The 15152-nt window shown below is 40.2% G+C and overlaps 1 protein-coding gene and 1 long non-coding RNA gene across 12 annotated transcripts in view; one reads left to right on the top strand and one right to left on the bottom strand.

Annotated features, from left to right (window-relative positions):
- The window catches only part of LOC126998780 (protein C-ets-2-like), a 267281-nt gene extending 261922 nt beyond the window's left edge, over positions 1 to 5359 (top strand). For all 11 annotated transcript variants that reach the window (XM_050860815.1, XM_050860812.1, XM_050860813.1 and 8 more), the window contains 2 exons: positions 1933 to 2722; positions 3709 to 5359. In XM_050860815.1, coding sequence (XP_050716772.1) covers positions 1933 to 2722; positions 3709 to 3772 — 854 coding nt within the window. In that variant the 3' untranslated portion in view covers positions 3773 to 5359. The remainder of the gene's footprint in view (positions 1 to 1932; positions 2723 to 3708) is intronic.
- A 4610-nt stretch (positions 5360 to 9969) lies between these two features.
- Positions 9970 to 13124, bottom strand: LOC126998779 (uncharacterized). The gene is made up of 2 exons (XR_007752986.1): positions 13013 to 13124; positions 9970 to 10415 (listed from the first exon to the last, which is right to left on the bottom strand). It is a non-coding gene; the product is annotated as an uncharacterized LOC126998779 (long non-coding RNA).
- Between the last annotated feature and the right edge of the window lie 2028 nt (positions 13125 to 15152).

Genomic DNA, 15152 nt, shown 5'->3' with positions numbered 1-15152 from the left:
CTTTTTATAAGTAATCACTGCGTGAATGACTATTCCTAATGTTTCAAGTCTTCTGCAGACCTGAAGGCGGACTATATAGTTACGTACATATAGACGTTAAAATTTTTGACGAGTGACGTCGTTGGAGAGCTTCGGGAAGAGTTTTCAGCTGCACAATACCCTCACAGGTCAGAGGGCCGTAACCCAATTAGCAGATTAGAAAATGTGCAGGTCGCGAGGTCAAAGTGGCAGCGAAACGGCTGGGAAGTAGGTTCTTCTTTTACTCAGAAGCCGCCATTACCGCTGGGAAGAGGCCAGAGGTTCATAACCCACAGCTGTACCTGTGACCCTAGCATCGTCTCAATGCCTGGGGCGCACAAGGGCTAGATTTAGGGCCAGGGAATGAATAGATCTTCCAAACTGCTAAACAGCGTGAGCGACGGGGTAAGCGAAGTGAGTGGCTGGAAAACATAGCAGTCGACTTCCAGAGTCACCTAAGGGGAGTCGACAGTGGAAGGTCCTGAGGAACACTCGTGTCACTTGTTCGTGTACCACAGAGACACACTGTCACCACTTTTAGTGTTACGAATGATTATTTCTATATCTTTTGGGGGGCTGGAAAAGTATTTGAGCAGTTTATTTGTTAACGAAACAGAAAAAAAGGAAAGTGCTCACTGATTCACCGTGACGAATCTCGTAGCTCAGCAAGAATATGGTGTGTTGGACGCTGTATGGAGTGAAGCCACAGTTTCGTCCCTGCTACAGTAAGTCAAACGACGGGAGCCGTAGTGGTCTAACCAGTAAAGCAGTGTTCATTTTCCCTGCCAGTGACTTTTTTCAGCATAGAATTGTTTCAATGACTTTGTAGGAATGCTTGTGATAGCGAAATAAGTTTCGTAATTTACTTATTTTGTTTTTAATTTATTAATGTAAATTAGATTTAACAAACGTAAATCGTATGTTGAACTTTACGGTGTGAGATGGAGAGTGGGCAGGCCGGGTGAAAAAATGGTCAAAGGAAGTTTGTCGGGAAGTGAAAAGACTGGTGGTCGGGTCAGTTCTGTGCTACATCTGCATCCGAAAAAAAGATTGTACACACACACACACACACACACACACACACACACACACACACGGTCTGCCTCACAGCCGGGGTTCGATTCCCCGGCCGGGTGAAGATAAATTGGGTTTATCTTCCTTCACGTGTAGCCCCTGTTCACCTAGCAGTGAGTAGGTACGCAACGTAAGGCAAGGAGTTTTGACCTCGTTGTCGCTGTGTGTTGTGTGTGAGTGGTCTCAGTCCTACCCAAAGATCGGTACTATGAGCTCTGTCTCCTCCGTAGGGGAACGGCTGGCTGTCTCGAGAGAGACCCGCAGCAGATCAAGAGGTGAATTACACACACACACACACACACACACACACACACACACACACACACACACACACACACACACACACACTTTGTAGTGCGGTCGTTAACGCACTCACGTCACAACTGAGAGGTCCCGGCTTTGATTCCCAGGCGGAGTAGAGACAGATGGGCAGTCTCCTTTAATCCGTGACCCCTGTCCACCCAGCAGTGAATGGATACCGGATGTCAGTCGGGGATTGTTTCCCGCCTCCCGATATGTGTGTGGGTATGAGGTTTCATCCTTGCTCAGAGATCCGTCATTTGTGAGCTCCATGCTCATTTGGGGAATGCACTGGCCTGTAATCGCAAGTATCGCGTGGTCAGATCATGGTGGTGAATTACTCTCTCTCTCTCTCTCTCTCTCTCTCTCTCTCTCTCTCTCTCTCTCTCTCTCTCTCTCTCTCTCTCTCTCTCTCTCTCTCTCTCACACACACACACACACACACACACACACACACACACACACACACACACAAAGGGGTTGGTAATGGGTTTAATTAAAAAATATAATTTTTAAAACTTATATATTTTATTTTTGCAGGTGGCTATCCCAGCGCAGAGAGTATGGGTGCAGTGAGCGAGCCTCCATCAGAAGGGTCCCCAGGAGGATTTGTTCCCCCTCCTTATGGCGAGGCTGAGCCTGAACCTTACCACACCTTGCCTGACTCGCACCACCCTGCTGTCCATTACCTCGACCCCTCCGCTCATGACTTCTATGGCCTGCATGACAAGTACCGACTATCGTACTTTAAATACCCGCAGCCAACTCCCACTCACAGATACCCACACGAGTACAGTGATGGCTACTCCACGCCACATTACGACCCACCATTCCAAACTGTCCCACAAGCTCTGCCAGAACCATGGGCAACAGGTGCTCAAGGCCATGACCTAGCACAAATCAGCAATGGTGTTGGAGCCCCAAACCTGTCTCATTACTTGCCTCAGCGCGCAGATGTAGCCACTCCAGACACCAAGCCTCCCCCTGGCCTCTTAGGTCCAAATCCTGCACCCATCGCCTACCAGACTGGTACAAGCGGCCCTTGCTTCACTGGCTCAGGTCCTATTCAGTTGTGGCAATTCTTATTAGAGTTGCTTACAGACAAAAAACAACAGCAACACATCTCATGGACGGGTGACGGATGGGAATTCAAATTGACAGATCCCGATGAGGTGGCGCGACTCTGGGGTCTTAGAAAGAACAAGCCCAAAATGAACTACGAGAAGCTTTCACGGGGCCTCCGCTACTATTACGACAAGAATATCATCCACAAGACAGCCGGCAAGCGATACGTATACCGCTTCGTTTGTGACCTTCAGTCCCTCCTTGGGTAAGTTCTTGCTTATAATCATATACCACATGTTTTCCTTATAAATCACCTGCATAAATCTTGTCTCTCTTGATTCATCTCTATATTCAAACGATAGATTTATATTATATGCATTAGGCAATTTTTCTAAGTACACTCGACCCTCGATTTCGCGGACTATTAAGGGTAAGCACCTGTCCGGGAACCATAAAAGTCCGGAGATAACAAATCGCTACAGCCCGAGGAAACGGACCACTAACAGACGTTTACAATACTCGGTCCGGTAATCGCCAATATTCAGTACCTGCCCCGGACTTTTACCACAGTTTGTCCAACACATTTAAGCAGCTCATCTAAAAGATTAACTAAAACACGTTATCTGAAGACGCACTTTGGCGTGCTTAAAGCATATCATACCATGCGAATTGTTTACTAATAAATACTTCTGTTATAAAAATCAAGTAATAATAATATTAAACGAATATTAAAACGATCATAAGAAGCACTTCTGCAGATAACTGTAAACAAGCAAGAATTAATGTCACAACAAGAAGCTTACTGAACCCGTTGTGGACATTTTGTTGGAGACACGAACTTAAAGGGGGTGAAGTACTAATACACGAATAGCAAATAAAATTACAGGAATTCAACAACTCTGAACAAGAATACGAAACCTAGTGAATTACTGAACCAGTTGTGGAGGCAACGTGACCATCACCGCCGCCTGAACAATAACACGCAGCTGGTAGCAAGTAGCGACTTGTTTCGAGACAGAGGCGGCCATCTTGGAAGTAGACGTTTCCCCAAACCCTGTGCTTCTCACCACGATATACCCCAACCCCTACATGACCAAACCTAAGGGAGGGGTCCGCAAAGGCCCCAAACCGCTCCCGGACCAGTCAACGGACTCCCCTGACGACCAACCGCATGAGGAAAATCGAGGGTTGAGTGTTTGTGGATATTTTTGTAAAGTGCAGTGACCGGATTTAAAGGATTCTGTATTACAGGTACTCTCCTGAGGAGCTCCATGCTATGGTTGATCTCAAGCCAGAAAAGAAGGACGATGACTGAGCCCCAGAATGAGTTATCACCGCCTTTCCCCGTTGTGCCGGCCACGCGGGCTGCCGGACTCCGGGGTGTCTAGGCTCGCCTGCTCGCCAGCAGTCGCCAATGTCTCTTTGTGGTACCTGACGCCCACCGATCCACAAAGGAAGATGTGTCCGTAACAGTTTTGCCTTTGTATGGCATATATGTAACAGCAAAATGTATGCTGGTATTTACAAATCAGACTTTGTTAAATAGGTGTTTCCATTTTTTGGTCAGTGCTTCACTGCGGAAGTGGAATAATTTTTTATAGTTTTATTTTTGTAAATACGGTATTTAGAATAGACTGTATGAATGCATAGTGAAAGTTGAGGTGGTGGTGGTAACGGGGTTGACTCTGCCTCGATGCCACTTTTACGCAGCAGAAGTCTTGTAAACAGCCAATTGTACCTGTACTTGTTCTCTGCACAAGACCCATCTGTATAACTAAACGTAATGTTACCTATGAAGTACGAAGTAAGTGATTTATGAAAAAAACTGGAGTGCTTTCAAAAGTAAAAGTGCTATGAATGCGTGTCAAACCTAAAATTCCTACCGGCTGCAGCAGCCAGTTTCTAATTATTTCTGTATAGTGACCTGTTACAACTCTTACTCTACTGTCCCACTTTAGGAAGCTCTCCAAAAAAGGAGGTCTAGAAGGAAGCCAGCTGGAGGAAGCATCAGCTAAGGTTTCATTAAAGGCAGACTCCACGCCTGCTTCCGGGAAACAGCCCTCCACGGTGACAGCGTCTCATTGTGCCTTTTGAACCACTATCAAAGGTATAGCCGCCTGACACCCTCCCCTTTGCCCTATCAAATCCGTACCTGCATCTTGCAAACCTGCCACTCACCGGGTTTTAGAAGGTGTGATGACTTTATTTCAAATTCATGACTTCAGGTCACAAATGACTGACTGTGATGTTGAAGGTAACATGTTACATTAAAGTCTATATCTCAAATCGTTTCCTTTTTTTTTTTCCAAGGCATGTTGTAGTACCTTACACTGCTTGTGACTAGAGGAATTGGTTTTCCATTGTTATTTGTGATAGCTTGTTGAGCATATATGATCGTTGGAGTTTATATCTGAAATATGACAATTAAATTGCATTTATTCCTCCATGAACATCATGCAGTGAGCTCATGGTGACTGACTAACACTAGCCTCCATGTGTATGGCATTCTCACCTGCCCATGAGCCTGAAGGCACATAACTTACTCCATTCATTGGCCAAGATTTTTTTTTTTTTTTTGTGGACAAGACATTTGTTCCATTTGTATCAAAAGTTCACACTGTAAATGTAAAACAGTAATACTGTGTAAGTTTTGTCTTCCCTTAAATATTAAATCAAATCTTCTGTCTTCCTGGATGCACAGACTTCTCTATTTTGAAATGTATTACTTCCTCTGCTAGACATCTGGGACTTGTATATTTCTCGTGGAGGGTTAGCTTTGCCCAGCCAATCATAATGAGTTGACTTGCAGTCATCCCGGGATACGTGAGCTGCACTGTCCCTCGTGTCCTTCCTGTCAAACTGAAGCCGTCCCACCTGCCTCAGAAAACTGTGCCAAGTCCACCCTGGGTGCTACTCACCCATTTCCACATTACACCAATTAGTATTAAAAGTTAATTACCTGAGTAGCACTAATTGTTTTGTCACATCTAATAAAGGGTTTACATTTACTTTTATCTTTTAGCATATATATATATATATATATATATATATATATATATATATATATATATATATATATATATATATATATATATATATATATATATATATATATATATATATATATATATATATATATATATATATATATATATATATATATATATATATATATATATATATATATATATATATATATATATATATATATATATATATATATATATATATATATATATATATATATATATATATATATATATATATATATATATATATATATATATATATATATATATATATATATATATATATATATATATATATATATATATATATATATATATATATATATATATATATATATATATATATATATATATATATATATATATATATATATATATATATATATATATATATATATATATATATATATATATATATATATATATATATATATATATATATATATATATTGTTTAATCATCTATAGCCTATATATATATATATATATATATATATATATATATATATATATATATATATATATATATAAAGTGTTCATATCTTCCTGATGTTACGTAATATGTATATAAATGTACAGAGCTGGGCTGCGTTGCATTAGGAAAGTCTCTCACAAGGCTGTTACTGAGTCCACTTGGGAAGGATATCACTGGGAATAGCTAGCTTCAGCCCATGCTCATGCCCGAGTGGTGAGGGCTGAAGAGAGACTTCTCTGTGTGGGCCCGCTCAGACAGTTCAGCTGAGGCCATTGGTGATAACTTGTTTTGCTGTTCTTCTAAAGAAAGCTGCATTTATAGTAAAATTACATGACAGGTTCCATTGCCTCAAGTCATCAGCTGTTGTGATGCCACATAGTGCATCATTTTTAAGGCCAAATTTTATTGTATTTATTTCACCACCTTGTTTCTTTATACTCTGGATTTTCTGGCATGTAAATAGTTTTGTTTTTTGTCTCTAGATTTACGGTTCTGAATGTTGAGCTAAGATGAATGTGGTCAGACATTTCCAAAGTATGTAATTATAATTTCATGCTTTAAGCTCTAGATGTAATGCTGCTTTACTTTTAAGGTGGAAAGTTGTTCATATGATTTTTTTACAAAAAAATATTCTGGTCCTTTATCCGAAAATAGTATAAATGCTGTAGAACTGCGGTGGTAGATGCTTTCAAAAGATTTTAATACGAGCCCTGGCAGACAGGCCATATTGGTTTCTGTGGCATGGTTCAATGTATTAAACACAGAATCTCTATGTCTGAAAAAATTACATTGTTGTTACTTCAATATGCTGCTGTATATACAGGATGTATAAAAAATAAAAATAAATTAATACTTATAGAATGTATCAATACTCTAATTAAAATTCTTATTACATTACAACCAATACTTGGAATAATATTCGTTCAGCATTTTTTTGTCAAGATTAAAGTTAGAACAAAACTACAATTGCTTAGAAAAGAACTCGGTTGTGGTAGTACCTAAAAATACCCGTTAAATAAATAGTTTGATTGTTGTTTCCCCCTAAACATCTCAGTAAACTCAATTAGATAGATATCAAGATGACAACACTCACCCGATGACAGCTTTAGAGAAGTCTTTAATTAATTTAGGATCTTCATATTGAACAACAGGAAGTGATCCAAAGCCTTATATAAGCTCTCTGCTGAGGTCATTTGAAAATAGGAACTTGGTGCAATCATAATATATCTGTCTGCAACATATCTCTAGATCATTATTTAACATTTGTGATTTACCTTCAAATAAATATAGTGATTTACTTGCATTTATATTTGTCATTGCTATCATGGCTGCAGACATAATAACGTAAGTGGTGTTAAGTGTTCTTCAATCCATCTGGAGACTTCAACATACTCAGGATGATATATGTGCAAAACCTATTATGCTCAATTATTAACCCAGTAATCTTGAAAGATATTCACTCAAAAGTAAGAAAGACCAAACAGTTCTTTGACACATTAAAGTGATAAAAAATAATCTATGGAAATGTCATATTTGACACCGTATAATCAGTGCTAGGGTAGAACCAAAGATGCTGAAGAGTGATCTCTCAGAAAAAGTTAATTTGGCTTTCAGAGTAGGTGGGCTTTAGTTTATCTGTTTCATAGACTAGTAACCTTGATAAGAGATGGCACCTCACCAAACGGGAAAAAACTAAGGAAAAATCAAATATAATGGTGCGGAAGAGCAAGACTTCAAATCAAAGTTTGAGGATTGAGTCCATGAGTTCAGGACACAGACTGATACTTGCCCCTAATGCTGTACGTTTGTACCTAATACCTCTCAGTGCTACAGAGGTGTTACATAAAGGTTCAAAATGACTGTGATACAAAATTTTCAACAAATTCACATATTTCGAACATGATCATGTAGCTTGCTAGAACCCATTGAAGGTAAACCATCTTTTTATTCCTTATGTAGAAGGTAAGTAGCATAAATGATTGTTTAGACTGACTGAGCAGGTATTTCTCATATTGTATCCGAAAGAATAAATGACTCTAAAATTATTATCTAAATAAGTTAAACTGTGCATGAGCAGCCATTGACTCACAGAACTATCTGCCAAAGTTGTGTCAATAATCCTTTTAATATTGCCAGGCCCATCTTAGAGATATTTTCAGAACTCTTGGGAGAAATGTCTATATGGCAAGGGGATTAGTATGTCGAAATGTCCATATCAATTATAGGATGAACAATGTCTCTCAGCTTATTAATTTTATAATAAAAAAGAGCTTGGAACTCACATTCCTAATCGATGTCTAGGATATGACAATTTGAACATATCTCAAATACCACAATCTTCTGATTTCGACATTATCTAATGTCTCAACAGGAGACTTAAAGGTATATTTAAATAGCACAAGACTGTCACAAAAACTAGAATAGGGACATAAAACTTCAATATCTCCAACTCTTCCCTTTCCTAAGTTAACGCGAAGCCAAAATGTTACCAGAGCGTAGCGTAGAAGTAACCCTCCGAATCAAGCCCAGTCCAACAAAGCAGTCCAAGAACACTTGATGCAAGGAAGGGAACTTTTGTTATGAAAATAGATCGTTTTGCCAGCCTAAGGTTTTTGTCGCACATTCATGATCGTGACTCATGACGCCTCCTGATGTTCGATATTCCCGATCATCCTGGCCACGTGACCTTGGATGTGGCAATGGGTGTGCTGTTGTGATGGGATTAGGCCGAGTAACGATGTTATTAAGACGATATCTCGATGGGTGCAGACTGTTCCGACTGCCATATGTGGGCAGTGATGGTCTCCTGACATGATGCCCAAGACTGTTGACGATGGTCTTAACTGACACTGACTGGAAGAGGATGGTTGTAACATCATCTGGAGATGATAACAATGTTATTAAGATGTTATTACTATCAGTTATCATCTTGAGACCTCCTCACCTGTGTCCAGATGACAATAAACAGCACACCCTTCGCCACACGCAAGGTCACATAGCCAGGATTACTGGCAAATCGAATGGTGGGAGGGCGCTGGGAGTCATGATTGTGACTGTAACTGCTGCCTAATACACCTTGGAGATAACCCGACTTTTAATGAAGCTACAGTAATGGAAGAAGCAACGAAAAGCACACCGGGTCTTACCAGAAACGGAGACCAATGCTTGGTCATTAAGACAATCTGATAATGGAGTTTTTGGCTGAAGATCCAGACCTCTCCGGGTTGACAATAATCTGTTTGATGAGTTAGTAAAACGTGGCCCCCACCCTGAAAAACAACAATCATTCTGGAGACAATCCCAGGAGCCTGGCCTGCGACTAGGGATCACCCAACGATCATCCCTACTCCACCCAAGTGGTCAGGTGCCGGTGCCACATCTGCATGCGATTGATTGGGAGACAAGCTGCCAGACACAGTTGTGTCCATCAGAAGTAGATCCCCTTATATGCCGACCATTGTTGACGTTGTTGAGATGAACATCCGACAGTCGAATGACGATTTAGTGCCGACGGATGAGGATGCTGATTGCTTTGAAATTTCCCAAACCGTCAGCCTGTGGCCTGACACGCCGCGATGGTCAGGGAGATACAGAGATACCACAAATGATCCTCGGGATCACTTGAAAATGGCCGGGAAGAGGCATGGCGACCACCGTGGATGGCGCCATTTTCTAAAGTCAGGAGTCGTCGGGAGAGCATGATCATGAATGTGTGACCCCAGTCTAAGAAGGAAAACTGGAGTCGCCAATAATAACGACTTTCCTAGATTGAAAAAAATCTAGTATGAATCTGGATGAAGCTTTATTATCAACATCACTTGGATGTAACGATGATGTAAGGCAATAATATATACATCAAAGTTGAATAAATGTAAAATATTAGCGTTAGGAATTTTCAAATCAAGAGACAAAACTAATAGTTACAGAGATAGGTTCTGTCTCTAGTGGGTTCTGCAGGATGGCACTCTGGTGAGAATACTATCTAGCAGGTGGCAATGACAGGCAGGGAGACAGATGATGATATTTATTCCCATATCAGTACAACTGCTCCAGCTGAAAGTCTGAAAGTGTCCTTGCTTTTCATAACTCATACCAAGTCTCGTCTTACTGAATGCTTGCTTCCTGACGGACTGCTTGAGTTGGAAAGACAGTAGGAGTATCATGTAAGGCAATAATGTATATAATATCACATACATATGAATGTAGGAATGTAAGTGTCGAAACACAAGCTCTGTATCGCACCACCAGATGTTTAGAGAAAGCTGGGCTGTTTATAGCCTTGGGAGAGAGTGGCGCCACATCTGGAATGTGCTGTAGTGGACACCGGCTGATTCAAGATCATCACTGGCGAGAGCCTGGCCTAGCGACGGTGAGGGCAGATCAAGACGGGCGAGGCGAACACCAAGACGTGTGCCTTGCAGATTATCGGCTTTTGAAGGCGACTCCTCACACTCACTGTAAATACGTGTAAGGCTGTATAATATTGTTAAAACTTAACGAACGTTATTGTATAACCAGAAAGAGAGAGAGAAAAGACAGAAGTGAAGGCAATCCGCTCGACCAAATCTACATCACTTCCAATACACAACTTATAGTAAGGCCTTTTGTTACTTCACTAACTTCAATCAACTCTGAGGTGCAAGTAACTGTGACTCCAGCCCAGACAGCAAGGTAACTGTGCAAGCCTGAACACCATTAACAAACAATACACGTGTTACCCTAAACAGACATATAAACTAACTACCAAAAAGACTAACAATCTCCTGGATGTATAACATACCATGCGTTAGCCCTTTTACACATCCATTTTCTCTCTCGAACATTTACAGTGACTCCACACATAGGTCATGGCCAAGGAGTCTAGAGAACAAGGGACAATGAAGCGGACTAAAGTCGGTTTCATTTCAATTGTCCACTTACAGAGCGTGAATTTTGAGAGATGTGGCACATGTGCATTGTAGCTCATGATTGGTTTTAAGTAAATATGTCCAACATCGTTGGCGACGTGTGATAATGTTCAATCTCTTTCGTCAGTAATATATTTCAATGTTAATATACTATACAAAGAACCCTCACACGTGCTTATATATACACCTATAGCAAACATGCCGATTTGCATCAATAATATACAATAAGAAAGACAATATACCATACATGAAAGTAATATACCATAGATGAAAGACAAGCTTGTGTCAAACGGTCAAATCCGATCATACGCTAATGAACAATACGCTTAAATTAATAACCTGTACCTCATTATATAGAGATACAGAAAAAGACATCTGGTTCTGTTTGTAAATAAAAGGTAATTTAAAGATTTATTGAAAGTAAATCACATGAGTAGTATTGGAAATGGCATTAAATATTACTGAATGTGATGCTAGGCTATTTTGAGCATTAGCTATGTGATTCACAAGCAATAAATGATTGAAATAACTTTAATTAGCACATATAATACTCGACAAAAAGACTTGGCACCCTGGTCAAAGGGGCGAGGCATTATGGCAAATTTTGGGCAGCGTATTTATGAGGGTTTTGTGCGAGACAGAAAGGTTAGGCACTTTGACATATGGAGTTAAAAAAAAAAAAAAAAAAAAAAAAAAATTCTAGATATACCTTGCCAAATTATAGATGCATCTTATACTAGGGTGCATCTTATATGGTGGGAAATACGGTATATAATATAGTGCTGAAAACACAAAGATCGCACTCTAGAGCACAATCGTACACGGACACGAGCGTGCGGTGCTACCTCTGCGAGTGCACAAAGCGAACTAAGGCGGTGTCACACTGGCCATTTTCATCCAACCATTGGAGAATGGAGCAACCACAGTTGCTCGTACGGCCAACCGGGAGCAAGTCTTTGGTTTGGGTAAACACTCCTGTCCTCCCAACTTTGAAGCCATGATTGTACCCACAATGGCTTCTTCCTTCCAATTAACTGTAGCAACAAGTCCATATTTTGAGTAACAGCAGCACAAGCCACAACAGCCCTTACTTTGACAAACGATGCCTTGTGGATATGGGTAACCACCCTTGGTCGCAAGTGACATACACCCAGAAAAGTTGGAGTTGCCGGTTGCACCTACAGCCAACGCGGTTGGAGGAAAAAGGCCCAGTGTGATACCAGCTTGAGACCCTATTCCAATTGTTTTCCGCTCTGAGTGCTCTCGCCTTGCGAAAAACAACGGGAACCCACGCTCACATCCTTGACTCGTACAAACAGGATGCTTGTACACCAAGTCACCGCTCGTAAACCAAGGGATTTTTAGTGGGTTTTTTTGCTTGTAAATCAAAACGCTCATATGCTAAGGGACTCGTAAACCAAGGTATTAATGTATTATCCATTGAGAATTTGTTCCCAAAGAAAGGTTTTCAGGTGGAATTAGTCAAGGATGGAGTATTCATATTCGTATTCAAATACATTCGGCTACCATATTTGGATAATTACTGATAGAAATCAAAGTATTCTCATTCGTATTGGAATACAAGGAAAGAGTATTTGTAGTCTGTGAATAGTCTGACAAATACTTCAAATCTTATAATTAGAAATAACAGCTGTTGTTCCCTACAACTCCAGCCTTCTTGGGCAGACATATAATCATCGAGTATAGCACAGGTTCATGAGATCATTTTACTGTTGCATAACTTTAGAACAGTGCTATAGGCTGTTACATCAAGAAGGTATTTTTCAATGAAAAGTATTCATGAATTAAGTATTTGTATACAAATTAAAACCATTTCAGTGTATTCGAATTTGTATTCGTATTCATTGGAATTTGAAGTATTCGTATTCATGTTCAAAATACACAACTCCTGTAGTCACTCCATCCCTGGAATGAGTACAAGTTAGGTTAGCAGCCTTGAATGGGAGACTCACAGCCTGTCCAGCCAAACAAGGGAAAATAAAGACAAACAAAGAGGAGAAGAATAGACAGAAGACACAGGCTAACCAGGAGTGGGAGGGACTCAGAGCCTGTCCAGCCCCACAAGGGAAAATAAAGATACGTGAGAAGAGGAGGAGAAAAAAGAAACAGACAGAAGACACACACCTGTCAGCAGTGGCCAGGTCTGAGAGGCTTGGAGTAGATGCTCTGGAGTGGGTGCAGGATCTCCGTGCCACCCATGTCAGCATCCATTGTGGCCAGGAGGTTGAGGGCTCTGCAACACACAAACGGGGTTAAGAAAGATACAAGGCCATGTCGCTGTGTAGCCCAATAACCTCCGTCAACTATATATACGTATACAACTCCCATAAATGTCTTTGTGTATATTAATAACCCGCCTTCAGCTAGTCTGTACATGAGACTTCCTCTGCAACACACAATCACTACTCAGTTCAGTTTACTGCAACACTTTTCTTGGGATGAGTAACAGTTGGGTGATGCGCATAAACTGGTAAACAACCCCCACCTAGGCCACCCTCCACACCTACTCAGGGAAGAGGAGAGAGAAGTGACTTTTCTGATAGCTTAGTTCAATTTAGCACTAGTTTTTTCCTGGGCTGAGTAATGATTGGAATTATGAAGACAGGGGGTATTAAGTGCCCAACTGCATTAATAATTCCTCGAAATGTCATGGTGGCCCCTCGTTCGGACCACCCCCGCGAGAAAGTTTATAAGAAAAATAATTTTATCACAAACACTTTCGGTAAAAAGAGCTGAAACCTTAAAATACTTAATACACTTTATGTCCACTATAAATGTCTTCAAACTCTTGGAAATACTGTTTATATGTCAAAAAAAGCTTCATATTCAATCACAACAAATTAAACTAGATTGTAATGAATTCACAAACATAATTTCATATTGCAAAGTACTGGAGGCTTGTATAAAACCAAGTACATTTTATATATATATTTTTTTTACAACAAAGGAGGCAGCTCAAGGGCACAAAAAAAGGAAACAATAATAATAAAAAAGCCCGCTACTCGCTGTTTGGAAATATATAGTTTTTGGGATGAGTGGGCATTTAAATGGGATCTAAATAGGAGGTAGACCCAACACCTCGATATAGCCCCATGTACTGACGTAATGCAGCCACCCATGAGGAAAATAAGAAATGGCTGAACTGCATAATTTTTTTTCAACATAGGCCTACATATTTTTTTTCATAGGCCTGCATATTTTTTTTCTTCAAGATATCATGGTAAATACACAGTTGTCACCAATAACAGTCATACCACCGGAATCAGCACACTTTCGCGGTCAGGAAACACTATATAAGAAACGTGAAATATAACATCCAGCATCGAAAAAATTGAAAAACTTACCTGACGTTCTGCCGACTCGCGTGGTAAACAAAGGTCCGCCGCCATCTTGAAACCTCCCATTTTCTTCTTTATAAACGTACGGGGTCCGCAAAAACCCAACTATTTTATCATTATTAAGTGGAGGGATATCTTTGGGTCGTATTTTAAAACATTTCGTCACCTGAGTTCACATATTTGACGAGGCTTTCATAGGAGTTTTGGGTATTTCCAGTAGTAGTTTTATGAGCCTGGTGGTAGTTCGACCCTTCTTCTATCCCGTGAACCTAAGGAAACATTCATTAGAACCCAATCGATCCCCTCTTTGACCTTTAGAAATAGTTGATGTAAGAATCGAAAGTCTTATAATACCGATCCCTATACTATATTCGCTATACATGTACACCCCCTTGGTCGTTATACTCTTAAATCATCCTATATACTACTGTTTAGGATTCATGGGATTGTAACTGTTCAGGATTTAGAAATTTCCAGATTTGTGCATGTCTTTGCGAGTTGTAATAATCCTCCATCAACTAACTTCTTCAAGGTCTAATAATAATTTGTAGATTAATCCGGTTCTCATGGATGTTTTTCTTCAGGTTCATGGTCAAGAAGCTTTATCAAACCATCACAATGGGCATAAAACTACCCACCATGTAAATTATTAAGGCCTTGTCAAATGTGTGTCCTTGGGCGCCGATATGTTTGCGAGTATGGCCGTTATAAGGGGTAGGAAATGAGGTACAAAATCATGCAATTCTCTATACATCTATCACCAGAAAAAGATGAAACATGTGAGAAAATCGTTGGTTGGGTGAAACTGTAAATTGTCTGGGGGTAGCATGTCCTTGGTTTTGGTGGAGTCGTTTATAGTGTTCTCCTGTTTGTCACATCACGCCAGCACCTCAGTCTTTCCCACCGCGCACACTACTTAATTAATT

Source organism: Eriocheir sinensis, chromosome 15, assembly GCF_024679095.1.
Source record: "Eriocheir sinensis breed Jianghai 21 chromosome 15, ASM2467909v1, whole genome shotgun sequence".
Taxonomy (NCBI): Eukaryota; Metazoa; Arthropoda; class Malacostraca; order Decapoda; family Varunidae; genus Eriocheir; species Eriocheir sinensis.
This window is presented reverse-complemented; position numbering and strand designations above follow the sequence as displayed.